This window comes from Ovis aries, chromosome 3, assembly GCF_016772045.2.
Source record: "Ovis aries strain OAR_USU_Benz2616 breed Rambouillet chromosome 3, ARS-UI_Ramb_v3.0, whole genome shotgun sequence".
Classification (NCBI taxonomy): domain Eukaryota; kingdom Metazoa; phylum Chordata; class Mammalia; order Artiodactyla; family Bovidae; genus Ovis; species Ovis aries.
In genome coordinates, this window is record NC_056056.1 from 7,496,558 (window position 1) to 7,524,552 (window position 27,995).

Sequence of the window (27,995 nt, forward strand, 5' to 3'; positions counted from 1 at the left end):
GCCCAAACCCTAGGCTCTGGCCAGCAGAGGATGCCTGGCTGCGGGATCCATGCCTGACGGGCAACAGGGGCTGTGTCCAGTGAGTGTCTGCTGGTAGCTGCCTCTGAGGGGCTTCTGGCTTCATGGGGCAGGTAGGGAAGCAGAGTGCCTTATCTTCCCAGAGACCATGGGGCCGAGTGGACCTCAGAGACCCGAGGGACATGAAGACCTTCAAAGGCCACTTTCTGTTATAGGTTTATTTGCTATTTGAACCGAGTCCACAAGTTCAGACCCACGTGTAACGGATTGCTTCATGGTTGTCAGAGGCTAGTGTGCGTTATTTCTGAGGATTACATCTGATGACACGGCGCGGAAAACACAAATGGACAAATGGACATAATCGTGAAGACGAGAGACGCTAGAACGTGCCTTAGTGTCCAAGTGATCGATCGAAGGTGGCGGGGACCCTGGAGACTGATCTCAAAAAAGTGAGCCGGCTTTCCCGCCACCAGGTGCTGCGTGGGCGGGGCGCCTGGGACAGAAACCGTATCCAGAACCTGGAGAGCCCGTCTAGCCCAGTGGCGACCCCGCCTCCAGGCGTCCCGTGCTGAAGGACCGGGTGGCACGTCACCAGGTGGGGACAGCGCTGATGTCAGCAGCTCAGGCTAGTGGTGGCACAGGGCTAACTCATGACACATGAGGTGGGAGCGCAGAGTCCAGGTGAGGTGGCTCCTCTGGACTCCTTAACACTGCAACAAAGTCAGGGTGAGGAGGCAGGCCGGTGGGGGGGTGGGGGGGGGCACAGCGGGGAGGGGGGCGGGGGCGGAGCACCGTTCATCTGGGGATTAGCCGACCCGAGTCCCCTCCCTCTTGGCAGCTCCGGAACATTCCCTTTGGCCAACAGCCACAGAAACGAGAGCCTGCCAAGATACACGGAGGAGAAAGAAAACAAGACACCAAAAAAACAAAACAAAATAATCCCCGCTCTAGGAGGGGAGAGGAACAAACAGACTCCTGGACTGAGGTCACCGCGGACCGGAGGCAGCCTGCAGCCTGCACCCCGGGGGAAGGAAGCTAATTCAGTGCCCTGCTGCTCTGCTCAGGGAAGACGCTTGTCCTGCCCCGAGACTCCAACTCACTGGCCTTTAGTGTCCTTTTTTTTAAGTTTTTTTTTTCTTTTTGATACCCAAACCATCAATTTTCAAAAAATTTCTTTCTCCCTAAAAAAAAAAAAAATCTCAACTGTGGCAGCAAACCCCGGGCCTGGCTTCTCTGCCTGGCGGCCTGCTTTCCCACAGGCTGTGCTCCCAGAGCCCAGCCTGGCACCTCCAAGGTGACTGTCTCACAGATGGTTCACCCTGGACCGCTCTGCTCACGTCTGGGTGGGCGCTAAATGCTGGCGGGACCACCAAGAAAAGGAAAACGGAAATACGGCTACGCTTCCTCTAAGACCCCCCACATCTGAGCTGACCTTTCTTGGGAATGTATAAGTTATCTGGAGTGAGGGGGCGGGAGGTGGAGAAAATAAATACCAAGAACTAAGAAGGTGTCCCTGGACCTCTGGCGTCGGCTCAGCCTCTGGGGCAGCGATGGCCTCCAGGGAGCAGGCCCTGATTGTCCAAATACTGTGCTCGCTGGGAGACGGACTGTAGGTCTCTGATCTTCCCCTCAGGCGCCCGCCCTGGGGGGCACGAGTCTCGAGGAGAAAAGGGGCCAGCCCCTCAGGTGCGGTCCTGTCACCCGGCCCGGCTCCAGCGCCCCCGCTGACAGGCTGGGCTGGTGGTCCGTCCGGGGCTCCTGGGTTCCTGGGCCCGAGGCCTGCATGGAGGTCCAGCAGCAGGCCGCCCACTCCGGGCCACACGTGCTCCACACCCATGGATGCTCAGGCCTGCTCCTTGTCGGCCCTCCAGAGCCGCTCCTTCACCTCAGGGGGCAGGGTGTTGAACAGGTCCTCCTCCACCACCAGGCCACTGCGCTTGAGCAGTGGGCACTCGCCCAGCTCCACAGGCAGGCACTCCAGCCGGTTGCCACGTAGCTCGATCTGGGTCAGGCTGGTCAGCTCGCCCACCCGCGAGGGCAGCGACTGTAGCACGTTGTTGCCCAGGTGCAGGGCCCGCAGCTTCCGGCACTGGAAGAGCTCAGGGGGCAGTGCCTCGATCTAGAGGTAAGGAGAAAAGGGCACAGTGAAGCAGACGCAACTGGGACCTGGGCCTCGGGGCCCCCGGCTTCCCTCCCCCAGGCATTGGCACCTTCTCTGATGCCCATTTCAGCTACCCCGGACCTCAGGGACCAGCACAAGCTGGGCCCGAGTCTGGCTAACTCCCCCGTGTTCTGCATGTCTTGGCTTTGCTGTCACTTCCTCCAGAAAGCCTTCCTTGACCTCCTGGTAACCTAAGGCGACCATGTTCCCCCAACAGCACTGATCCCTCCGTGTGGTAAAACTGCTTGATCTCCTGTCACTGGCAGACCCAGGGACTCTGAGAGGGCAGGGCTGGGTGTGCCATGCTCCCTGCTGTCTCCCAGCACCTGGCACCCCCCACCCCTTCCAAAGCAAATCACAGGAGTCAGCTGCTACCAGCTCCATCCCCTCCTCTACCACCCAGGGCTCACCAGGAGCCAGGCTGGGGGTCCTGCTGGGTTTAAGAACAATTTATGAAAGCACAGCAGCCTGCTGAGAAAACTCTATAACCTCGGCTGAGAACTAGGAAGAGCTCACCAACAGGGTCAGCATCCCAGCTGTGTCACTTCCCTTCCTGGGCCTTAGTTTCCTTATCTGTCAAGTCACAGGCTGAGGGTGGGTGCAGGGAGCCCTGTCTTGGCCATTCAGGGCCCTCTCTTGATTCTGCAAAGTTTGAATAAGAGGCAACACCCACTTGTCGCTTACTACAGGACAGGTTCACTCTGAGCACTGATGGTATTAATAGTTGAACTCTCAGATCTACCTGCAAGTACTTTGGAAACACTTGTTCCACGTTACAGATGAGAAAACTGAGGCCCTGAAGGATCCAGCCTGCTGAGAGGTTCACAGCTGGAAAGCGGTGGAGCCAAGACATGAATCTGGCTCAAGAGTCCGTGCTCTAACTGTCCACTCTGTTGGTGGAGCAAGGAGCAAAGGGTGCAGCTAGGTGGGGACACACGGGAAGAGCCCCATAAAGGATGGCTTCCTCCCTGCCCTCCTGTGAGCAATCAGCTACAGACATGAGCACTTCCTCAGCCCGTTCTCTACCAGCTCCTTCAGATATGGCGGACAGGAGGGAGACCTCCAGCAGAGCAGGAGCCAGGGGATGGGCCCCGAGCCTACAGAAGGGTGACGGGCAGCTTGCTCTGTCACCATCCGCATGTTCCTGCTGAGGATGCTGAGGCCAGGCAGAGGCCATGCCAAGAGGGGACTGTGGATGTTTTAAAGGAGACTCCTGACCTGGCCTACAAACCTGCCACTGCTGTGCCCAATGGTCAGGAATCGGGCAGGCATGACTTCCAGGTAGGCAGGGACTCCAGGAAGGCCAGAGGACAGATGAGAAGTGGGTTCCGGCAGGACCAGAGCCTCCCAGAGACCCCACTGCACCCAAAACTGGCCTCCTCCGGTGACACAGACAGTGGCCGGGGAATGGGAAGGACTGGACCAGCGGGCGGCAGAACTGGGGTTCACATCGGGGCTCTCCCCCGACACACGCCCTCCCTGGGGCACCCCCGCTCTGCGGCCAGCTCTCTGCAGGCCCCACAGAGGGAGGGGAAGGTGGCTCTGATGCCTCAGTCCCCCGCCCTGGCCGCTCCTGTCCTTCCTCCTGAGGTGTGCTCGTGCACTGAAGGCACGAAGTCGAATCCCATCACCTCAATCCCGCCCTCGCCCACCTCCTCAGGGACCTTGACGGCTCCCCCATCAACACTGGCTATCCCTCAAGTCCACCTGGTACTTGGAAAAAACAAGACAGCCCTCCCAGAAGCCTCTGCGACCTTCCCGACAAACCGCCTAGAAAGACGCTGTCTCTCTTGGCCTGCCAGGAGCCGGCTTCTACCCCTGCCCACCCTGGAAACTACCCGGCCAGAACCACCCGCGGCCACTCCTCATCCACTGGACCTGCCCATGTTCTGTCATCACCCGATTCCTGCACGGGCTGTGCACCCACCTGCCTGGCCCTGCTCTCCACTGCCCCTCCCAAAGGCTCCAGCCACACTCCCCAGCCCCCACCCTCTAGCCCACCCCCCACCCCTCCCTGACTCAGGAAGGACCGATGTTCACCCAGGAGCCTGGGGGATGACTCCCTGAGCTTCAGGTTCAGGCTGACTTAACCTGGTCCCCTGGACATCCCAACACAGAACCTACCCTCTCTCTCTGAAAACCGGTGCTTCGTCCTGCCTCAAGGACCCTCCAGCCACCCAGGCAGCCAAGTGAGAACAGGCCGCACCCCCTCCTGACAGCTGCAAGCAGGTTTGTTTTTAAAGAATTATTTTTGATGTGGACAGCTTGTAAAGTCTTTACTGAGTTCATTACAATATTGTTTCTTTTTAAAGTTTGCATTCTTTTGGCTCTAGGGCATGTGGGACCTTAGCTCTCCAACGAGGGATGGAACCTGTACCCTCTGCATTGGAAGGCAAAGCCTTAACCACTGGGCCGCAGGGAAGACCCTGCACGCAGGTTTCTATAGCTCTGGACCTCTGTCCTGCCCCGCCCCCGCCTCCCTGGAGCTCCAGGGAGAGCCAGTTCTCTGCATTCCAAGGCAGACCCTTCCTCCCTCAGTCAGTCAGGGGGAATTTGGTGGACAGTTTCCCCCAAGTCAGGCACTGGACAGAAGAGTCAAGATCCAGGTTGTCAGATAGCAGAGGGAAGGAAGGGACATGAGACAGGTAATCTGCAACCAAGTGGGAAAAACAAGATGCCTTCAGCCCTGGCTTCGGTGGTGGGGGGAGTCCAAATTCCAGAGGCTCAGCTCACCGGTCCACCCCCAGCTTTCAGTTCCCTGTGGACAGAACCTGCTAGAAGTTCCCTCTCCTCTTCGCATGGTTGACTCCTCCTCATCCCTCAGGGCCAGGTGAGATGTCCCCTCCTCCAGGAGACCTGCCTGCCCCGGGCTGAGCCCAGCCCCCGGCACAGTCCAGGGTGCTACCTTCGAGTTACCCGTTTGTCTTTGCAAGCAGTGAGGTCAGGATGGACCAGGGGGCCTTGTTGGTTCTTGGGGACCCCCCGGCTCCTCGCTCCCCACTAGGAGTGCACAGAGAACACTTGCCAAATCAATGAATGAATATTCGAATAACCACGGAAGGAATATGACCCTTAACAAGGTATTCGGCAGCATGACTTGAAACCCGAGAAAATCCGAGGTGAGGGCCTGAGTCGACCCACACTCACCCATCCTGTCCACTTCACAGGCAGTAGCCCGGGGGTGTGGGGGGGGTGACTCACGAGGAACCAAGGAACCGCCAGGCCCAGAGGGAGGCAGGAAGGCGGGGAGGGCTCCCGCTGGGAAGGAGGAGGAGCCCGACCAAGTCTGGCTGGAAGGAACTTTCTTTCCCTACAAAGGCCTCTGGGATTCCAGGGGGTGGGGACAGGACGTGATGAAGCACTGTGCTGAACTGGGGGCCAGAGGGTCTCCTTCCTCAGGGACTGCGTGCCTTGTGCCACCACCGCTTCCTAAAGGGTGACCTCAGTCAACGCATGACCCTGACAGCTGCTCCTGGAGCAAAGAGCTGGGGGGCGGGGAGGATGGGCAGGACGGGGTGCCCGGCTGGGGGCCAGCCACACCCTCCTCCACTGGGTATCTGGCGGGGAGCCGCCTGGTCCCCCTCCACATGCTGAAGAAAGGGTTGTGGTTGTCCCCTCCTCCCCAAATGGGGCTGCTCCCAGGAGTCAAACTTTCCTGACTGGTGGGCGGTGGGCCTGTCCTGGGCCCCGGGGGCAGATCTCTAGAGTGAAGCAGCCTGGGATCTGACCGTCACCCCTGTATGCTCTCATACGTGCACATGCGTGTAACATGGGGGGAAAGGAACGCTTTGTCACAATCTCTGGTTCCCAGGGAGAGACACTTGGGGAAGAGCGGAGGGGTTCCAGCGGTCAGAGGTCTGGGGTGCCTGACCCTCCTGCGTGAGTGATGCTGGACAGGGCGTGTCCCTCCCTGGAATGGGGGCATTTCAGGGGCTGCTGCCTCCCAACTGCTGAAGCAAGCCCCTGCTGTCCTCCCTGAAACCACCTGCCTCCCTTCGAGAGGGTTTCCACCCAGAGTAGGAACTAGGAAGACTTCCTTCCAGCATCAGGTCCCCAGCAGGAGTGGGCAGGGCAAAGGGAAGGCACCCCAGCAGCTGTGGCAGAGGCCAGGCCACAAAGCCACAGGACCATCTGCCCTCAAACCTCTCCCCGCCTGCTTTCACAGAGGGGCCCTTGGGTGGGGGTGGGGGGGTGCTTCCCCGGACAGGCAAAGGGTGGGTGTGGAGGAACCGAAAAAGGTCTAGATCACCGCCAGGGTGTGGCCTTCAGCTCTGCAGGCCCACGACAGTTTGCACAATTTCCTCTCCAGAAAGACAGGTGGTGACAAGCCAGCCCCAGCGGAGCCCAACTCTGCCTTTCGCCACCCTCGACAGGCAGAGAGGGTAGAGGGTGTGAGTGGCTCTGGGAGGTGCACCAGGCACCCACAGTTTCTGTCCTGGGTGGGCCCATCCTGGGCTCCAAGTCTGGTCCAGGACAAGCTGAGGAAGATACCACAAGCCCTAGGCTGAGTCCTGCCTCCCACCACCGAGCCCTGACAGAGAAGACTCCTGCCTGTGGACATCCCCGTCTCCAAGGAACCTGCCCAAAGCCACCCTGGGAACCGGCACACCATCCCTCCTAGCAGAACTTGGCCACATCCTGCAGTCGAGACAGGCTCCCCAGTCCACGGATCCTGATTCAGCGGGTCTGGGCTGGGGGGCTGGGGGGGTGGGGAGAAGCCACCTGGGAATCTGGATTTTCATCCAGCTCCTCCCCTAGGTGCTTCTGGGAACCACAGCTGCAGACCCCAGACGCAGGGGTGCCAGACTGTCCAGAGACACACAGCCCTGCCCTGCCACGGGCCACTCACCCGGTTGGCCGTGACGGCCAGGTTCTGGAGGCTCTGCAGGAGGCCGATGTCAGCAGGGAGGAAGGTCAGGTTGTTGTGGCTGAGGTCCAGGTAGCGCAGCTTGCGGCAGTAGAAGAGCTGAGTGGGGATCTTCTCGATCTTGTTGCGGTTCAGGTAGAGGCGCTCGAGGTTGGTGAGGTTGCCGATCTGGATGGGGATGTAGGCGATGTGGTTGTACCACAGCTTAAGGCAGGTGAGGCGGTGCAGGTGCTGGAAGCTGATGATCTCCTCGATGGTCTTGAGGTTGTTGTCCTTGAGGTCGATCTCCTGCAGGTTGTGGAGGCTGAAGATGGAGTGGGGGATGCGCTCCAGGTCGCAGCGGATGAGCTCCAGCTCCGTCAGGTTGGCCATCTTCTTGAGGCTGTTGAGCACGATGAGCTTCGTGCCCTCGTTGTTGATGGACAGCTTCTGCAGGTGCACTCCCACGTCCGTGACCACCTGCGGCAGCTTGCTCAGATTGCTCTTCAGCCGCAGCACCTTGAGCCGCTTGAGCTCGCGGAGCCCGTCGATGACGATGAAGCGGTTGTTCTCGGCACTCAGGTTGCCCGTCAGGTGCAGCTCCTCCAGCGTCTTCAGGCTGTAAATCCACAGTGGGATCTCCTTGATGTCCGTGAACTTGATGTGCAGCGCCCGCAGGTTCTCTCGCAGGAAGGCCAGGGCGGGCGCCTCGATCTTGGCGGCCGTGTGGTACAGCCACAGCTCCTTGAGGCCTGTGAGCTGTGCAATGCTGGGCGGGATGGTCACGTCGGGGATCAGCTCCAGCTTCAGCACCTCCAGCTCCACCAGGTCGAACACAGTGTCGGGGATGCCACTGAGCATGAACAGGTGCAGCTCCAGCTTGTCCTGCGCGTTCTTGGTGAGCCGCTGGCGCAGCTTGTCCAGCGTCCACTCGTTGTTGAGGTTCAGCTGCCGCAGCTTGTTCTCACTCACCTCCGACAGGAAGACGGCGAAGCGCTTTGAGTAGAGCGGGTCGTACTGGTCGATGAGGTGCAGCATGAAGGCAAAGTCGTTCTTGACGTCGGGGATGTCGCTGTAGCTGCTCTCCTCGCGGATGGACTCGAACGAGTACTTCTTCAGGGAGCGCCGCAGCATCCACCAGAGTGTGTACATGCAGATGAGGCCGTAGAAGATGACCAGGCTGATGTAGAAGGACGCCAGGATCTTGAAGAGCGTGGCCAGCGGGTGGGCGCACCGGTACGTGCGGTAGCCCGTCAGGCTCTCGATGTCCACCGTGCAGTCCACGTCGAACTTGATGTTGTGCACGTAGTAGACGGTGTAGCAGATGATGAGGATGAACTTGATCACCTTGATGATGGTCTGCCGCATGTACAGGCGGTACACGATGTCCCCCTCCTCCACGTGGGTCCGGAACTTCTTCACCTTCTCGAACAGCGCCTTGGCCTGCTCGCCCTCCTTCTTGTCCAGCACGCCCGTCTCTGAGCGGTCCACGATGCCCTGCTCGATCCGAGACTTGGTCCGCTGCAGCATGGGCACAGTGGCCTCCACATCCTCGCTGACCGTCGACGACTTCTTGTCCATGGAGCCGTTCATCTTGCTGAAGGCCGGCTTGGGGTCGCTCTCCTCCACCACCGTCTCCGACAGGGCCCGCGTGGTCCAGGGCGAGTCGAAGCACTTGAGCAGGATGGACACGAAGTGCTCCAGCTTGGAGCTGGTGCGCGGGAACTTGAACCAGAAGTTGCTGCAGGCCAGGAAGATGAGCGTGTGCAGAAGCACCAGGTAGGGGAAGTACTTGGCGAACCAGTGCAGGCGGTTCTCATAGCACACAGCGTCCACGTAGTTGTACTGGTGCCGGTCCAGGTCGTACTTGATGCCGGTGGGGCCGGGGTCGGGGGTCGGCCCAATGGTGGAGTTGGGGTAGGAGGGCTCTGGGCCGGGGGCCGCCCAGCCCCGGAACGAGTCATTGCAGGAGTCCTTGGTAACCCACTTACAGGGCAGGCAGATCATCTTGTCTTGGGTGACCTGTAGCGTGCCCCCGAAGACAGCAATCATCAGCATGACGATGGAGATGTAGTCGGTGAACACGTCCCACCACGGCTTCAGGATCCGGTACGCTGGCTGCGTGTCCGCAAAGTAGCGGAGCTCTGTCACCGGAATCATGGTTCAACCTGAAAGGGACCACGGGAGGGGGTTACTGGGGGGTAGCTGGGCTTTCTGAGACCCGGGGGGCAGGGGCAGGAGACTATGGATCCATTGTCCAAAATTCCACCTCGAGGCTAGCTGTGAGTCACACTAGCTGGGCAACACTCACAGGGCAGCCCACGGAGTGGTCTTGGTCCAGAAACCAGATGGTCACTGGGTGGCTGGAGGGAAACCACCGCAGGGAAGGTGGGCAGCCTCCCCATTCCACAGATAGGAAGGCTGAGGCATGAAGTCCGGGCCATGCTGACAGATCACTAAAGAACCTCATAGGGACCCCCGCCTTCCAGCAGGAACAGTCCAGAAGTCCTGTCTAGACCCCATCCTGTTAATGATAAGACCAATCACAGGGGGGCCAGCTGAAAACTTACAGTTCCTTCAGAACCAGGAGCCATGAAGCCACACCAGTGATCTTAAGAGTGGCCGTGCAGCTTGCGGGATCTTAATCTCCCCACCAGGGACTGAACCCAGGCCGTCTGCAGTAGAGGTCAGAGTCCTAATCGCTGGACCACCAGGAGATTAATTCAAAGTTCTTGAAGAGATTTATTCAAAGTGTGAGAAAAGCCAAGTGTAGAAGAGGGGGTGGACTATGAACTAGCTTCTACAGAACAAATAAGGAAGCTTAAAACATTCCACGTGTGTGTGCGTGTAAATACTGCCACACAGGATTCTGGGTGTGTGGGGAGAGCGGCAGGAAAGACAAACACACAGCAGGCTGTAATGACGGGTGCCTGGAGGAGGGGCTGGGCAGCAGGACTAGAAAGCAGGATGACAGGGTCACACGCTGAGGGCATTTACGTCAGATTGTTTCCGGCTGTGCGCATCCACGTGTGTTTGTAAAGAAATTTAGAACAGCAGCAGATTCTCCCCCAGCAGAGTCCCACTCCGCAGGTCCTGGGTAGAGCCTGGGAGTCTGTTTTTTTTTTAACGCTTGACTTCGAGGCCACATTCAGGAAGCGCAGCCAGGGGGAAGGTGTGCAACAAAATGAACCCGCGAAGAAACCCTGAATCCCTGGGCCGGCAGGGAGCACCCTGCCAGGACACGTCACTCGTACAATGCTGCTAGGGCCATGAGGCTGTAACAGACAAGAAAGGGACTAGGTGTTCACTGGAGAACAATCAGGAAAATGTATAAAGCATTATGGACAGAAAAAAAAACACCCTGTAAGAACACCACCCAGAGTCACCCACCCCTGTTAACTTTTCACTGAGTGATAACCTTCCAGTCCTTTCGCAAATAAAATTATGATTTTGGGGACTTCCCTGAGGGTCCAGTGGCTAAGACTCTGTACTCCCAACACAGGGGGCCCGGGTTCAATCCCTGGTTAGGGAAATAGATCCCACAGTCCACAACTAATACCCGGTGCAGCCAAATAAATAAAAAATTTTAAAAAAGAACATTCCCTGCAAAAAAAAAATGTGATTTTTACATTTTACCATTTTCTAATCGAGTCTAGATTTTTATTTTTATTTTTTGTTTTTTTTAGAGAGTCTAGATTTTTAAACCAAGATTTAAATACCTGTGTTTTGACAAATGGGTCTGTGGCGAGAGGCACAAAGGTCCCAGGTTATGAGACTGGGGACCTTATTTTGATTACTGATAGTATTAATAGTGACAAACACTTCGGAGGACAGGGCCTCCCTGCAAACGCCAGATGCTCATATCATCGTGGGCATGCATGGGTAAGGACAGGAGGGAGGCAAACCTAGAGCCCTTGAGGGAAGCGGGGTGCTCAACAGACGGACACGTGCCAGGCACCAGGCTAAGCCCTCACCATGGGGTCCACCTCGGGGAGTCGCTCTGACATCCAGATGCAGGGCCCTATCTTTGGCCCTATTTCACAGATGGGGACAACTGAGAGGCTCACCGGCATCACCTGCCCAATGTCACTCTACAATCGGGGCAGAGCCGAGACCAAACTGAAGCCTCCCCACGCGAGTCCTCCCCAGGGCTCAGGCTTGCTGTCCCCCCACTGCTCAAGGCCCCACACAGGGCAGTGCCAAGAGGTGGAGCCCAGGAGTCCTGCTTCCTGACCCCCTCCTGCCAGGATTCCCAGAGCTCAGGTCACCGTGGGGCCAGCAGACACCACTACCCGCCCTGGGCTGGCGGCTCCAGCCCAGGGGGTCGGCCCTCCTGGTAAGTGCCCACCCCGCAGGAAGGCCCTCTAATGACCAACTGGCTCCTCGCGCCACCCACACTCCTAGGCGAGCGGGCATCCAGGGGATGCTGAATCACGCAGCCGGCCCCCCCCCACAGCTGAATGACACCCCGACAACTCCTCCCTCCCTTCCTGGCTCCCCAAGTCCACATCCAGGCAGGCGCCCAAAGACTGGCGACCGGAAGGGAGGAGGGGACAGGACCAAGGGCCCGAGGGCGTGCGAGAGCCTGCCCCTGGAAAGTCCGGGGCTGGGACCGCCGAGGCAGGCTGCCAGGCACTGGGGGTGGGGGCAGTCTGTGACCAGGCAGGATGTGGTTGCAGCCTTGCTGCTTCAGGGGAGTGGGTGTGTCACGCAATGGAGAACAGCCTGCCTCTCGCACCAAGAGGACCAGGCCCTGCTGTCCTGGGCTCTGCTTACGTTGTTTTGGGTCGGATGTGGGAGGTCCACTCTCCATCACAGGTGAGGGACCTGGAGGCTCCAAGGGGGAGACCATCCCGTCCACCCAGTGTGTCTGGCTCCTCCTGGCCCCCTCAACACTTTCGTTCTGAACTCTCTGTAAACCATGGCTACACCTCCCTGCTGAGAAGGGCTTCGTGGAGGGGATAGTCCTGTGATGGTCCTGGGGGCTCCTGGCACCTCCTCAGCCCTGGGAGAAGACACAGGGGTTGAGAGGGGTCAGGCCAGGAGCCCACGCCACACAGCTGACAAGGGCAGGCCTGGCCTCATTGGCAGGGACCTGGCGAGGTAGGGGGTTGCTTTCTAGCTGTACCACGTTTTGGCTTCTGCCACTAACTCACTGTGGGATTCTGGACAAGTCCCCGCCCCTCTCTGATGGCGTTTTGGGGGAAATCTGGAAAGAAGGCACAGGTGCCAAAGCCCAGGCTTTCGTCCCCAGGGGGCCAGGGATGCGGCGCCTTGCCCTGGATGGGTACCCAAGAAGAGACGGCCGGGTGGTCAGGGCAGGCTTCTTGCAGGGCTTTGGGAAAGGCCCAGGGAATCCCAAGCTTCTAAAGCACTTTGGGCAGAGAGGGCAGCAGGCAGCCTGGGCTGGTTGTCATCCATCCTCAACCTCCACCCAGATGCTGCTGGAGGGCAAGGGTCTGCCGCACACAGCAGGCGCTAAATAAAGGTATCAAGAGCATGCCTGAGAAGGCAAAGGGAAGAAATGGGGTGGGGGAAGGGCGTGGCCTGGGGGTGGTGGGCTGGCCTGGCAGAGTGGGGGTGGGGGCCAGGGAGGAAGCTAAGGCAATTGTGGGCGCCCCTCCCTCCCGGTTCCTGCCCAGCCCTCCCCAGGGGAAGGAGCAGAGGCCCCTCAGGCAGGGAGGGCCAGCGCAGGGACCTGCCCAGGAGCTGGTGACTCAAGGTGAGGAGACACCCACAGCTGGAGCCACTCCCTGTTCTGAGAATGAGGGCCCAGCCCAGAGCCCTCGGAGCCCAGGAGTGCACACTGCTGTAAAATACACGTAAGGTATTTCGTTCTGCTGCGAGGCCATCACGGACCACCCATCTCCAGAACTCTTCTCGTCTTGTAAAACTGAAACTGTCTCCACCGAGAGCACTGACTCCCCCTCCCCACCCCAGCCCGAGCACTGCCATTCTTTCTGGCAGCATGAATCTGACTACTCCAGGGACCTCACAGAAGCAGATCATGCGCTATTTGTCCCTTGGGGACTGGTTTCGTCCACCTAACATAATGTCCTCCAGGTGCCTCCATGTTGTAAAAGTGGAAGTCGCTGTCTGGTCCGACTCCTTGCCACCCCATGGGCTGTAGCCTGCCGGGCTCCTCTGTCTATGGGGTTTCTCCAGGCAAGAATACTGGAGTGGGTTGCCATGCCCTCCTCCAGGGGATCTTCCTGACCCAGGGATCGAAACTGGGTCTCTCGCATTACAGGCAGATTCTTTACCATCTGAGTAGCAGGTGCCAGGAAAAGGAAGCAATTTCCTTCCTTTTCCAGGCTGACTAATATTCCACATGCCCATTTTACAGATAGGGAAACTGAGACTCGGGGAGAGAGGTCATGTGCCCAGCGTCACACTGCCTGTCACCTTCAACCCAGATCTGGGGTGGAGCCCCAACAAGCAGCATTTCCAGGGAGCAGCTCCCACCCCACAGCCACCCCAGGCCTACCTGGGGATGGTCAGGAAAGCACTATAAGGTGAAGGGGGCAGATTCAAGGGAGTGGGGACCTTTTCTCCCAGTTACAGAAAACGTCCTTTTCAGAAAGTTTCCTGCAGGCAGTGCGTTCATCCCCTTCCTGCACTGAGGCCTCTGCAGCCAGGACTGCCCCCAGCAGAGGTGTGCAAGAGCTACTCTCTGGGGCCTGTTTCCCCATCAGGAGAGGAATACAGAATCTGCCATGGGTGTGCCCACGTTTTGCATAAGGCAGTCAAGGATCATGGGGCGTGTGATCCAGGCTTCGGCTCACTCCAACACCTCCCTCCCCACTGGCATCACCCAGACACTCACTCACTGTCCTGGCCACCCCTGCCTAAAGCCAGCAGGGAGGGGGAGGCGCCTCCAGCAGCCCAGACTTCGTCTCTCTGTGATAAAATGCCCATAGTAACAGATGCCCTGCCAAACTCTCCGGACTATCAGGGAGTCACAGGAGTGAGTCAGGTTTCCCAGACAACCTGTGGCGGGGGGACCTCAGGCAGGTGGAGAGCAAGGAGTACGGTGATGGGGACTTAGAGGGAGGGCCAGGTAGGCTTTGCCACTCAGCAGTGGAGTGACGCTGGGCAGGGGACTTCATCCCTCTGAGCCTTGGTCCCCCCATCTGTGGAATGAGGCTGAGAGGGGCACAGACCTGGCCCCCGACGACAATCCTGACTTCAGCAGACAGCTGATGGGTGGATGAAAAGAGCACAGACCCGGAGCATGATGGAAGAAAACAGAAGGAAAAGCGCCCGCGACGCTGGCCCTGACACCTCGCATGGGGACACAGTTAGACGAGGCCGGGCACACAAGAGGCAGGCGGTGAGCAGATCCTGATCCCTTCAAGAGGCCACCAGAATGCAACAGGGCCTTTTCAGCAGAATAAAGGAGCTCTGTGTGTAACGCCATTTTGAAAATAAAGCGAGATTCAGAACAATAAATAAATACATTGCCATGTTGATAAACTCTGACCCACTTGGGGAATGGCTCCCTGTTAAGAGTGGGAACAGGAGGCAGGATGAAAGGAAACTGTAATGTTTTTACCAGCAGGCATTACCTTTGTGATTGAAAAGTACCATAGAATTTAAAATAAATAGAGCCTAGACGAAAAGAAAGAAAAACTGAGCCCTCAGCTGGAGAGTTCAGGTGTTCTTTTGTGGTTCTCAGAGGGCAATCTGGGGGCGGGGGGTGATGGGGAGTCTGGCTGGGTCAGGTCTCGGCCCCAAGAGGTGGAGAATTTGGAGAGGATCCTGAATAGAAGACAAAGATTAAAGGGCTGAAATCCAAGCGGCTGAGAAACACAAAAAGGCCGTGTGTCCTGCTGTCCTCTGCTCTAACCCTTCTTCCAGAACAGAGGCATCAATCACTTAAAGCTACTGACTATGCCCTCCTGGAGTCAGCGACCTGGGATTCACCCCAGCTGCACCACGTGAAAGCTCATGGGCAAGAGATTACCCATAGTGAGGTCAGCAAGGTAGGCTGGGAGCCCTGCAAGGCAGGGACCCCTCCAGACTCATCCCAGCCCCCATGCAGAGTCTGGAACACAGAAAGCGGAGTAAAGGTTTGCTGAACTGGGCTGAGCTGGGAGGGGGAGGTGACAGGAAGGAGGTGGGCAAAAGTCAGGGCAAGATTCTAGGACAAAAGTTTAGTTACAGGGACATTCACCGTGGTGTTATTTATACCCCAGGAGAACTGGAAACCGTCCAGATGCCTGTTACTGGGTGATCAGTTAAATACCCACTTAATGATCTGATGATGGAATACTATAAAACAATGAAAACATGTCACAGCAAAACACTTGATGACCTGACGACATGACAAAATATCTTCAGTGCAAAAAGGAGGTAACGAGACCGTGATAGAGGGACAGGCCTTCCGCAATAACTTAGACGTATGTTTAAAAAATACTGACAGTGACATTAGACTGACGTTTATAACCTTTTTTTAACCCCAAACTTACCTCTGTTTCCTGTTATAAGAATACGTTACTCAGGGAATTAAGAAAAAAAGATTTTTAAAAATCAAGATTCCCGACGATCAAGAACAGGTACGACACCTGGGAAGAATAACGTGGGAGGAGACCTACTATAAAGCCTCAGAATCTGACCAATTCGGCGTTGACGTGGGGATGGACGGACGGACCTTGGGACCAGAAGAGCAAGCCTAAGTTAGTGAGTGAAGTCGCTCAGTCGTGTCCGACTCTTTGCGACCCCATGGATTGTAGCCTACCAGGCTTCTCTGTCCATGGAATTTTCCAGGCAAGAATACTGGAGTGGGTTGCCATTTCCTTCTCCAGGGGATCTTCCTGACCCAGGGATCGAACCTGGGTTTCCGGGATTGCAAGCAGATGCTTTACCCTCCGAGCCACCAGGGAAGGCCCAAGCAAGCCTAAGAGACCCCGAAATTTCTGGAAACGTAGACAGTGACAGTGTCGATTTTGCAGGCTGGGGAGAAAAGAACAGGCGTCCATAAATGGAGCTGGCCTAGTTACCCACAGAAGAAAAGCACAGCCCCATCTATCAACTTGCAGGAAAATAAATTCCAATAAATTCAAGACCTAAGGCAAAACTTGCAAATGTTTAAAGAAAAATCTAACAGACCACCTTAATGTCTTTAGGATGGGGAAAGATCTCTTATCCCAAATGAGTACAAATCCTTACGGGAAGAGGCTCATCTATGGACCACATTACAGTTAAAATGGACGCACATCAAAGGACCTAGTAAGTGAAATGCACCCACAGACCTGGAGGAGACACTTGCAGTGGGTTTACCTGCCAAAGGATTAACACCCAGAACAAAGCCAGAATTCCTCCAGATACACAGAAAAGACAAACCAATAGGGAAGAAAAAAATGGCAAACCATGAATAGACAATTCACAGGAAAAAAAAAAACACAATGGAAATTCATGTATGAAATAATTCTTAATCTTGTTGTTAATCAGGGAATGCAAATTAAGACAATCACCAACCATTTCATTCCCCTGCGATTGGCCAAAAATGTTGAATTCTTAGATGAGAAGATAGAATGCATGCATGTATCCTCTGACCCAGCAATTTGGCTCCTAAGGCTCTGAGGGTTGCTTTACATGTATGTGTGAAGCCACAGACAAAAATGATCACTCCAGAGTTGTTCCTGATAGCAAAAAGTCAAAAACCCAGATATCCAACAACAGGAGAAAGGATGAATTACTCTGAGAATACAGTGAAATGCTGAAGCAATGAAAGTACCAACATGTACCAACATGAAAAAAAAGTGAAAGTGAAGTGCTTAGTGGAGGCCAACTCTCGGTGACCCCATGGACTGCAGCTCACCAGTCTCCGTGCATGGGATTTTCCAGGCAAGAATCCTGGAGTGGGTTGTCATTTCTTTCCCAAAACAATGTCCAAAACAACGCTGAACCTCAAAACAAGCTATAGAATACACACATTACCTAAGGGTTTCTGCAGTGTATATACCCAGTTGCGGCACAGGTATTAGAAACACGCATGTTGCTGTTTAGTCACTAAGTCATGCCCAACTCTTTGCGACCCCATGGACTGTAGCCCTCTAAGGCTCCTCTGCCCGTGGGATTTCCCAGGCAAGAATCCTGGAGTGAGTTGCCATTTCCTCCTCCAGAGGATCTTCCTGACCCAGGAATCAAACCTGAAGGTCCTGCATTGCAGGCAGATTCTTTACCAAGTGCAAGGAGAGCGCCAAAATCAAGCTGGTGATTTCATCTAAAGAGGGAAGAAAATGGGATTGGGGGAAGAGGCGTCAACTGCATCTGAAATGATTTGAGAGAGAGAGAGGGAGAGTGTGTGTGTGTATCTCTATGTGTATGTGTGTGCATCTCTGTGTGTGTGTGTGTGTGTGTGTGTGTGTAGCTGAGGCAATTACAAAACATTAAGATTTGGCAAAGCTAAGTCCTGGGTACAAAGATATCTGTTCTAGTTTCATAACTTTTGCAGGTGCTTAAACTGTCTCATACAGACTTCACCACAATAACCATCTGTTTCTCCACCTCCGGACTGGTCTACTCTCAGGCCTTTGCACCTGCGGGGCTCAGAAGGAGGCAGCAGCTACTAGGCCATCGCCAGGGCAGCAGACTCCACTCTTTCTACCTGGCCTGCTCCTGGCCGGCGCAGCAGCACCTGTGGCCTCTGACGATACTGCGCAACGCAGCATCACCCCCGCCTGGTCCTCCCCCCGCCAGGGAGACGCAGAAAGTGAGCAGGAAGCAGCCAGACCCTTTCCACTGGGCAGCACCCGCAGGTGGAGAGAAGTGAGACCGGGTTCCTGAGGCAACCCAGAGGGCTCCTCTTCTCCCCGTGGTGGCAGACAGATCCCAGGGAGTGTGAAGAGCAACAGCTCTGGAGTTGGGGAGACGCAGGTTCAAATCCAGCTGTAGCATGAAACAATTCATGACTCCAGGCGAATCAGTGAATCTCCGGAGTGTCAGTGGTAAAGAATCTGCCTGCCAATACAGGAGACGCCGGTTCCATCTCCAGGTGGGGAAGAGCCCCTGGAGAAGGGACATGGCAGCCCACCCCAGTATTCCTGCCTGGGAAATCCCATGGACAGAGGAGCCTGGCGGGCTCCAGTCCATAGGGTCGCAAAAGAGTTGGATACAACTTAGCAACTAAAGGACAACACACCAGGCAAATTATTTAGCCCAAGACTTGTTTTTTGCAACTTTAAAACAAAAACAATGCTACCTACCTCATATCTGTATACAGTGACCCAAAAGATGTCCAAGAGATATTAAGTAATAATAAAAGATGCTGTGTGTTCCCTGGTGGCCTAGTGGTTAGGATTCCAAGCTTTCACTGTGGTGACCTGAGTTCAATAACTGGTTGGGGAACTGATATCCCACGAGCCACCAGCCACAGTCAAAAAAAAAAATGCTGACCAATCTTTAAGATACATGATGTATCATGTATTATAAAGTGATATAAAATGTTACAAAATGGACAAATACTTTATGATTTCCATGTTTGGTACTCAAATCTGGTTCTTTTGTGAGTAGAAAAAAATAACTGGGAAAAGAAACAAAAGACCTTCCTCATTGTGTGCTTTCTGAAGAGTGTAAAAGAGTTTACAAGAACTAGTACCTGCTATCTGTCGAGTATGAAAAAGGTTCGCCCGCTCCTGCCTGCCCTACCCAGGTGTGCCCTAACACGCGCACGTGGGGCGCAGGGAGGCCAGGCCTCAGCGTGGGTGGGCTCAGAGCCCGGGGCCAATGAGTGCTCTTCTCTGAGCCTCAGTTTCCTCGACTATAAAATGGGAATGTTATAGTACCAATCTCAGAGGCTTAGTGCGAGAATTAAAAAGAGCACAGTGCACGTCTATGGCACAACCCAAGGCTAGCACACAGGGAGGCGCACTGTGCTGACCTAATCCACCTGCCTTTGCAGAGAGCCCTCCCAGAATTCACTGGGGAACAGATACCCGAGAGAGGGCTGAGCCCCAAGCACAAGCCCCTCCAAGCACAGACCAGGCATCCCCGAGCCCCCAGGACCTCCCAGGACTCAGACGCCACACTCTAGGGCCTTGTACTCCTGCAGCCCCGGATCAGGACTCCAGGACCGGACAGAGAGCTGGCGAGCCACCCGCAGAACCACCCTGAGGGGTCAAGCCCGCTCCACGTTGTTGATGTCCTCACAGGGCCTCTCGCAGATGGGGAAGGAAGTCGAAGAAACGACATGCCGCCCCTCCGTCCAGAGGGTGGCCAAGCAGGCAGGCTCCGACCACCCCCACGCCGGCCCGCAGCGCTTGGCTTTTACACCTGAGCCGTGGCAGGCCGGCCAGGCTGTGGGTAAACAGGGCACAGAGAGCCCTTTGTTAAAACCCAAATTGAGAGGCTGGGAATACTTCCCAGGCGGGAGGGAGGGGAGGCCTAGGCTGGCCCCCCTTGCCCCTCCTTGTACCACGCTTGGGGAGGCTGGCCCCCCAAGGCTCTCCCAGGGAAGGGGGAAGGGCCTTTCCCAAGAGATCCGAGGAAGACACTGGGTCACTGGCCCTGCCCTGGGTGCACTCTGGGCCTGTGAATCTGCTCCTCGGTCAGTACCCTGGGGCCTCCTCTGCTCCCAGAGCAGGGGCCAGAGGTGGGGGTGAATGGCGGGGGGGGGGGGGGGGGAGGAGAGGGCCCACCCATCATCTGGGACACCCAGCCCCCACCCGCCCCAGAGCCGGCGCTGCCCTTGAGGCCCCCACACCCACCGGGGTGAGTCAGCAGCTGTGGGCTGGGGGTGCTGCCTGGCTCCATGCACCCTGCGTCGAAGGGCACACCCTCACTTTCGGGGAAAGAAGAAGGGAGGCAGTCTGGAGCAGGGAGGGAACAAGTTTCAGTTCCAAACTGCTCTCCATGTGGGCCGGGACTCCCAAACAGGTTGGTCCTCAAGTGCTCTTGCAAGGGTGCAGCGGCCTCCCGGGGGAAAGGTGACCGGTGAAGGACACCCACCTTGGTTCCCCGAGCCAAGCACACAGAGGCCGCAGGCTGGATCCAAGGCTCAGGCCGGCCCCCTTACCCCACCAGGCGGGTGTGTTACTGCCATGGGCTCTGGGTCACTGACGTGGCCTGCGCGTCAGCACCGGGCCTGGCGCGTCCAGGGCCTCAGCTCCAAACCTCCAGGAACCTGGTACAGCTCCCTGCCTCACCGGCGCATGGCCCTGGGAGTCACTTCCCTCCCAGGTCCCTGGTTTCCTCATCTAGGAAATAGTATTCCTGGTCAGGGCGGCGGTGAGGACTAAGGCGGCGGTCCATAGAAAGCTTTTGGCTCAGAGCCTGCCTCATAGAAAGACTCTGTAATGTTAGCTGTCTTTTTTTTTTTTTTACGGGAGGTTTCATCAGTCCCTTTAGGGGTGTGAAGTCAGGCCCAGGGAGGTTAACTGGCCTGCCTGAGGCCACACAGCTAGGAGATGGCGGGAAAGACCGCCACCCGTCTGGTTTGCCTTTCCCTTGCATGCCTGCCTGTCTCAAAGGCCAGCAGGTCTCCTGGGCCTACCTGGGCACCCAGAACCCTGCAGATGCTTCCTGGGAAAAGATCCCTGTTTCCAGAGGGGTACCTGGAATCGAGGTCTCTGCAGGGAACTCCAGAAGGCCATCCTCAGATATCTCTGGTCTCTTAGGTACAGTTTTAAGGAAACTCTGGGAGGGAGCCCAGCTCTGGGTCTGGCTCCATGCGGGGCAGAAGGGCCTTGAAGACAGGTCTTGATCTGCTTTGAACACCAGCACCGCCTTCCCAGACAGGGTACGAAAAGTGGGCAGAAGCCCCAAAGAGAGGCCACAGACGCATCTGCCGAGGTCCCAGGGGACTGCAAGTGAGGGGGGCCTGGCCAAGGGTAAGCTGCCTGTTGCCCAGCTCTCCAGACTGGAAAGGGCTGCCCCCAGGTATCCAGCCAGGAGATGTGACGGCAGGACTTCTGCGTGGCCCTACCCAGTTGGCATGTCCGTCCACAGGCCGACTCTGCCAGGGGTATGAGGTTGGTGGAGGTGCCTCTGGGGTGCCCAGGTGGCATGTGAGAGCCGTGGAATTTTACAGCTGCTTCTCTGGTGGAACATGGCTCCAGACTTGAGGCTGTATCTCAGTGTCCATTTAATTTGGAGGTTTTAAGTCCTCAAGAGACGGTTAAACATAGAACTTCCTATGAGGTGTGAAATGCAATAGAAACACATCGGGGAAGAGAACAGGGAGATGTTTGTGGCTGGGAGGAAAAGTCATTCTAGAAACCTCAGCCTTCCCACCCTACACATGCTAGGAAGTCACTAAGATCCGGGGCCCAAGGGAGCCCAGCCCTGATTCCATGCCAAGGGCGCCTGGTGGCAGATGGAGGTTGAGACCAGGGCCAGTGGAGAAGCCCTGGTCAGTGTTCACCGGCATGGTCGGCAGGTCCTCAGCCCCATGACGGCCTGGGGAGCTTCTTCAAAATGCAGATTCTTGGGCCCACCCCCTACTCAGTCGCTGTAGGCCTGTGGTGATGGGTCCAGAGGAATCAGCATTTTGAACAAGCTCCCAAACAACTCTGAAGTACCCGCAAGCCTGAGAACCTAGAGAAAAAGACAAACGAGAGGTGGGCTAGAAAGAGCACAGGCTGGGACTGCCCTGGTGGTCCAGTAGCTAAGACTCTGCGCTCCCAGAGCAGGGCACCAGGGTTCGATCCCTGGTCAGGGAACTAGATCTTACATGCTGCAACTAAAGACCTCACATACTGTAACTAAGACCTGGTGCAGCCAAATAAAAAAAAAATGGAAAGGAAAAGAAAAACAAAAAACCAAAAAAACAGGTACCGATCAGAAAAAAAAAGCACAGCTGTCCAGACACACAGACCCAGGTCCACGTCCTGGCTCTACCACCTGAACTGTACAACTTCCAGCAAGAACCTTCATACCTCCAGCCCTGGTCTCCTCACCTGGGAAAGTAATGCGCCCTCAACCAGGAGACTGTGGTGTGTCAGATGGCAAACTTCATGGTGACCAGCCCGCCACCTGGGCTCGGACCACAGCCACCATGGACATGAAGGCTCTGCTGCTGGAAGGAAGGTGAGCAGAGTGTCGTCCACCGAGAGGCCAGGTCCAGGGCCCCCACCAGAGGTGGCCCAAAGAGGCCCGCGCCAGAAGGAAAAAGACTCCAGGAAAGACTGGGAAGAAGAAACGGGAGAGGCAGACGGTCTGGATGGAAAGCTGAGCTCCGCCAGCGGAGGGACGCATCTCTGCACAGACCTGACTCTCAGGGTGGTTCTGCCCATCAAGCTACCCAGGGGTCCCTTCTGCCTGAAAAAAAAAAATCTAGCCAGAGGTATGTACACCCCAGCAGGGTATCCTGAGATCCTGGCCCCAGGGCAGCGCCCCACCTTCGCTTCGCCTGTCCACTCTCAAGGCTAAAACCTAAGAGGAGTGCTCGGGGGACCGAGACCAAACCATCCACCAGGACGGCCTGGTGAACCGAGTCAGGGCCAGGCTCAGGCCAGCGCCACACCGTGGCCCTGCCTCAGGCAGACAGAAGAGGGCCCAGACCTGGAGGCCAAAGGCCAAAACCTCTCGGGCTGGCCCAGGCCATTCCTCCCCGGCAAGGAGGAGGAGTTCTGATCTCAGATAAGTAGGATGTGCTGCTTCCTGCCAGTCGCTGGCCAGAGAACTGAGCTCAGGCCTCTGCTACTGGGGCAGGGGGTGCTGGCAGAGTTCTTCAAAACCAACAGGAAACTCCTACGGGGCAGGCCCGGGGTTTGCTGACCTTGTCCCAGTAAACAAGACAGTCAACAGAATCACACACCAGGCACTTCCCACCGCCCTCTGCTGCTGTAAATGTCCCGACAAACAGCTCAGAAACCCCGGGATGGGGAGGCAAGGGAGCGCTGTGGGTGGGAGGAACAGGAGTGGGTAGGGGCCTTCTGGCGGGACTCACCCACAGCTCGACCCTCATCAGGAAAGAGGTCCAGGGAGGACTGTGCAATGAGACAGGAGCAAGCAGCAAACCAGCAGCTCTAACAGGATGGACTTGAGTTTAGGGAAAAAAGGCAAATGCTAACAATGCATGTGGGCAAATCCAGCCCTCCCCTCTCAGATCTCTGGAGACGGGGACCACAGGAGACTTGAGCTTTCCACAAGGCATTAAAATCAAAACAAAACAAACAAAAAAACACATGAGGGCGTGCCACTTTGCTGGTAATTACAAAAGCAAAGCAAAGCAAAGCAAACAAACAAAAAACACTGGCGATACCATTTCTTCTAAAATCCAGGCTGGGGAGGGCAAGGCCTACCTTAACAAAAAGCCACGGTGGGAGGTGAAGGCATGGAGAATAAAGGACCCCAGTCTGGGATTCCAGGACCTGGCTCCAGCCCCACATCCCTGCCTTCCGACCCGATGAGTTGCTTCCTTCCTCTGAGCCCCGGTTTCCATGTCTATAAACAGCAGGGGTGGGGAGGTGGGTGAGGGTGGATCAAGGCCACTGTCTGAGCTTCCACAAATGACCAAAGAAATCATTGATTGGGTTTGTTTTACAAATTATTAAGCAGCTTATACCCACACCCACTATGCTTAGAGAACATGTTTGAGGACACCCTGAGCCACCTTCCCTGTATCGACATATTTAATCTTCAAGATACTCTCAAGGGAGGCAAGGAGCTAATATCACCCTCTTTTCACAGATGAGGAAACTGAGGCTCCAAGAGGCACAGTGACTGGCCCACAGTCACCTATCGAGCATCTGGCAGCTGGGACTCACACCCAGGTCTGACCACAGCGTCTGGGTTCTAACCGGTGGACACTCCTGCCTTTGGGAACTGTTCTCCAAAGCAGAGGCCAAGACACCACCCCCCCCCCATCTTCAAAGATGTCCACGTGACAGTGTGGGGGAAAAACAGCTTGCTGGCTCCCTCTCAGAGACTCATGCTCTCAGTCAGCTCTGAGACACCCGTCAAGGCTCTGAGAGGTCCTGCAGCCCGGACCATGACAAGTTACTGTTCCTGGAGTCACCTGACCACTGTGCCCAGAGAAACTGGTGTCCCACGGAACATACCTTGGGAAACATGGTCACAAGACAGCATGAACCACCACCCAAGACTGACAAAAGCCAGGGGTTCGCAATGCAGGTTCACACCTGCTGGGTATGGCGTGCATATATGTGCTAAGTCGCTTCAGTCATGTCCAACTCTTTGCAACTCCGTGGGCAGTAGCCTGCCAGACACCTCTGTTCGTGGGGTTCTCCAGGCAAGAATACTGGAGTGGGTTGCCATGCTCTCCTCCAGGGGATCTTCCTAACCCAGGGATCAAACCCACATCTCTTGCACTGGCAGGCAGGTTCTTTACCACTAGCGCCACCTGGGAAGCCCCAATGCTACGCAGCTGACCCCTGAGTTGGGAGAAGGAAGAAGAGTTTTGTCTTCTGCACCCCTGTCCTAGAAGCCCTGGCCTTACAGCAAGAAGAGCAAAGGGCTGTGGGGACAGGGACACTGCCCTCTGCCCCCTGCCTGGGGGCCGAGGGTGGCCTGGAGGGAGGGGGCCCAGTCCTTACCCTGAGGACGGCTCTGCTATCTGTGAGCTAGCTGATGGTGCTGAGGCTGGCCCACGTCTGTCTGGGCAGGGTCCTGGCATTCCTTTCGCTCCATGGAAGCCGCCTGCCTACGAGGAAGCAAGAGCTACCGTGAGCAGGGAGGTGTGTGGGAATCAGCGTTACCTGCTGGGCTGCTGACAGGTTCAGAGCCCGTGCTCACTGCCCGGTCTGGACCAGGGTGACGCCAGAGAATCAGACAGTCTACTGGGGAGATGCCAAGGCAAAAGTTATCACTGGCTCTTGAGTACCTGGGGCTCTGCTGGGGGAACCTGGGCCCTCTGAGAACAGGGAAGAAGCACTAGACCCAGAAGAGTCAGGTCAGGGAAGGCTCCCAGGAGAGGGTGTTGCCTAAGCTGACTTCCTGGGAAAGAGTGGGAGTTGGAAAGAGAGCATTCCAGGCAGAAGGGACAGCACATGTTTGCCTGGAGGGAAGACAACATGACTTCTAGAGCACGCTGAGCGGTTCAGCCTGGCTGGATCCAGGGCTGGAGGCGGAAAGTGGCGAGAGGTGAGCTACAGAGGGGTGAGCCGGATCCAGGCAGAGACACGCCCTCAGCTCAACTCGAAAACAAAATCCAACCATCGTCCACAGTCGAGGAGCATTTAGTGAGCATCTACTCCATGCCAGGCACTCTGCTCAGAACTGCTCACAGGTCAGGAGGGTGGGGAGAGAAGTGTGGTCAGACCACTATAGGGCTGTTGCTGCCGTTCAGTTGCTCAGTCGTGTCCGACTCTTCGCGACCCCTGTGGACTGCAGCACATGGGGCTTCCCTGCCCTTTGCTATATCTCCCAGAGTCCATTTAGACTCATGTCCATTGAGTCAGTGATGCCCTCCAACCGTCTCATCCTCTGCCAGGTAGGGGGAGCCTTTAAACCAGCCAGGTGCTGGGAGTGTGGCCCAGCCATTAGTGAAGGGGGAAACAACAAGGAGTAGGAAGGGGAAAGGGGTGGTGGTGGTGGTGGGGGGGCAGATGGTTACACAGACAAAGGGATCGTGGCGCCTTTCAGCTGCTTATGCCATAGAACGTTTCTCACAGCTGCTCAATCCCAGGCTCTGCTGAGAGGAAAGAAGCAAGAGACGGTTTCCAGCCTCTTAGAGAGCCCCACGCAGAGTGATGGCGGCTGGGCAGAGAAGCACCTGGGTCCATGAAGGCACGGAAGCCAGGCTCTACCCTCAACCCCGTCCGATTTGGCAAGGAGAGGGATTTACACCGAGGCTGGGAAAGCCAGTCACTTGCCCATGGCAGAGGCCGGCCCAGAACTCAGGCCACAGGACTCACTGGCACTGATTCTCCTTACCCTTCCTCTTCCAGGAAATACATACAGACCACTCCCCTGCACACTCAGCCACAGCTAATGCCTCTTTCCTCTGGGCTGCCTCTGAGACATTGCTAGCATTATGCTGGCCACTGTGTCAACGTTTTCCTGTCTGCCTCTCCTCCCAGACTACTAGCCAGGGACCGTGTTCTCCTAGCACCATTCCTGGCCCAGGCCAGGCATTTACCAAAGGATGGTTGAATGAATGAATGAATGAATGAATGAGTCAAGGCAGGGAGAGGAGGTGTGCTGGGCTCTAGAGCCCCACATCTAACCCACCTGACTCCCCATGAGGTCTTACACCATCAGCGTGTGAAAACCCAGAATCATCTCCACTCTCAGGAGAGTAAGGAGAACAGGCTGATCACTTCAACTCTACAAGCGAGGTCCAGGCCAAGCCAGCCCCCTGAGTTCTGACCCACTGGGACAATCCTCACAAGCGCCCACTGTCCAGAAGGACCACTTGAAGTCTGCAGAAGAAACAGGTTCCTAGTGGGCATGCCCAAGAGATGCAGGATCTGGGTGAGTTACAGGGGGAAGTCACAAACGTTCCTCAGGCCCTTGCTGTGTGCTCCACAGCCCCTGGAAGGCCCAGTGGGCATGGGAGGTAACCCCAAAGAATCTCTAAAACTGGGAATACAGGGTGGCAGGGGCCAGTCATTCATGCCTCAGCACCTCTCCAAAAGCCAGTCCTCCAGCACAAGTCATCTGTCCTTGCCTCCCCCTCCCCGCCCAGAGCCAAACTTGACCTTCACAAAGGCGCTGCCCAGTCCCTCTGAACAAACTCTCACTCCCCCATCCCCTCCACAAGAAGAGCCACCAACATCAGACCTCCTCCTCCTGCCTCCAGTCTGTCTGTCTGCCTGTCTGTCTGTCTGCCCGTCTGTCTACGCAGCTGGCAGGATACACAGTTCGTCAGGGGAATAAGGTAATTCCTAATGGAAAAGGTAGGAGAGGCCCTTGGGAGCTTTTAATCTCCACCAAATCCTTCCTCTACAATTTAGGCCCAAATTCCCTTTCCCTCACACCTCATCCCAGAAAGGCTTCAGGGGGGTAAGGCAGGGAAAGAGCCCTTAGGGAAGAGACGGCCCCACCCTTCCAGCCAAGTCCTCATCAGGAGGAGGTTGCTGCCAGAAACACCCCCAACCATCTCTCTTCCTTCCCAAAAAAGGCAGCACTGGCACCGGCAGAGAATCAGCCCAATCCCGGTTTCACTCCAGTCCAGACCAGGGGAAAGCAGAATCATCAGGGAGCCTCAAGAACCCATGGCTATGCTGCTTCAGCTGGGCAGCCAACTTTGCGAGGTCTCTGGCCCGCACCTCATTAGACTTGGCTCTCAGGCCCATCTAGATGCACAAGACACCGGAAGGGTTCAGAACCTCAGACCTCTGGACTGGGCTTCCCAGGAACCCCAGCCCAGACAGGCCCCCAAGAGCCTCGCCAGGGAATCTGCCCTCCCCCCACCCAAGTCAGGGCACAGTTCCCGCCCGATCCAAAGGAGGGAGGGTTCCAAGGGAAGAGGAACGGGCCAGGAGCCCAGGAGAACCTTTGAAAAAGGGGGGAAAAAAAGGTCCCAAGGAGAGGGCCCAGAGGTGGAACCTCCAGTAAGTGGGGGAGTGTGTGTGTGTGGAGGGGTGGGGATCTAGGGGAACCCAGGAGATGACAAGGGGACCTGGGGGAGCCGAGGCGGAAACTCCCGGTATGTAGAGCGCAGGGAGGCACTAGGGTGCCTGGGAGGGGGCTCGCGCGCCGCGGCGCCGGGGAGAGGCTGGGGGGGACCCCTGTGACCCAGGGCGTGGGGAACCCGGAGGCAGGCAGAACCGAGCTGACGCGGGAGGCCCCCAGTAAGCCAGCCCCGGCGGGCAGAGTCCCAGCTGCCCAAGGCGCCTGGGGCCGGGCAGCTGTCCGAGGACGTCCAGGAGTTGATTTCAAGAAATGACAGCTCGCGCCCCCTTCCCCTCCCCACCCGCTCACCTGGGCCCGCCGCGCCCGGCCGCCCAGCCGGCAGCCCCGAGCCCCTGCCGCTCTGTCCCGCTGCCGGCCACTGCGCCCCTCCGGCGCCTCCTTTTGTTTGTCCCTCACTGCACCACTCAGCCTCCTCCGCCCCGGAAG

At 56.6% G+C, this 27,995-nt stretch overlaps 2 protein-coding genes across 14 annotated transcripts in view; one reads left to right on the plus strand and one right to left on the minus strand.

The window, feature by feature from the left end:
- Nucleotides 1-218: 218 nt before the first annotated feature.
- Nucleotides 219-27,968, minus strand: LRRC8A (leucine rich repeat containing 8 VRAC subunit A). Of its 9 annotated transcripts, none has more exons than XM_042245553.2 (8): nt 27,858-27,968; nt 24,527-24,633; nt 23,273-23,414; nt 22,918-22,996; nt 21,926-22,153; nt 9,596-21,563; nt 7,029-9,193; nt 219-2,137 (listed from the first exon to the last, which is right to left on the minus strand). In XM_042245553.2, the coding sequence occupies exons 7-8, from the start codon at nt 9,183-9,185 to the stop codon at nt 1,862-1,864; spliced, it is 2,433 nt and encodes an 810-aa protein (XP_042101487.1). In that variant the 5' UTR covers nt 9,186-9,193; nt 9,596-21,563; nt 21,926-22,153; nt 22,918-22,996; nt 23,273-23,414; nt 24,527-24,633; nt 27,858-27,968; the 3' UTR covers nt 219-1,861. The 9 variants fall into 9 exon arrangements, with proteins under 9 accessions (XP_042101487.1, XP_042101486.1, XP_042101488.1 ...); XM_042245552.2 differs by having other exon boundaries at nt 22,918-23,009; XM_042245554.2 differs by lacking the exon at nt 9,596-21,563 and having other exon boundaries at nt 22,918-23,009.
- LOC114108697 (kynurenine--oxoglutarate transaminase 1) overlaps nt 26,673-27,995 on the plus strand; it is a 41,324-nt gene continuing 40,001 nt past the window's right edge. For all 5 annotated transcript variants that reach the window (XM_060411715.1, XM_060411707.1, XM_060411718.1 and 2 more), the window contains exon 1: nt 26,673-26,811. The gene's annotated coding sequence lies outside the window, so the exon portion shown is untranslated. The remainder of the gene's footprint in view (nt 26,812-27,995) is intronic.

Coding starts and splice junctions, on each gene's coding strand:
- LRRC8A (XM_012161700.4), bottom strand. CDS start 9,185: ATGATTCCGGTGACAGAGCTCCGCTACTTTGCGGACACGCAGCCAGCG. Junction 2,138..7,028: donor TGGCCGTCACGGCCAACCGG/GTGAGTGGCCCG, acceptor CCTTACCTCTAG/ATCGAGGCACTGCCCCCTGA.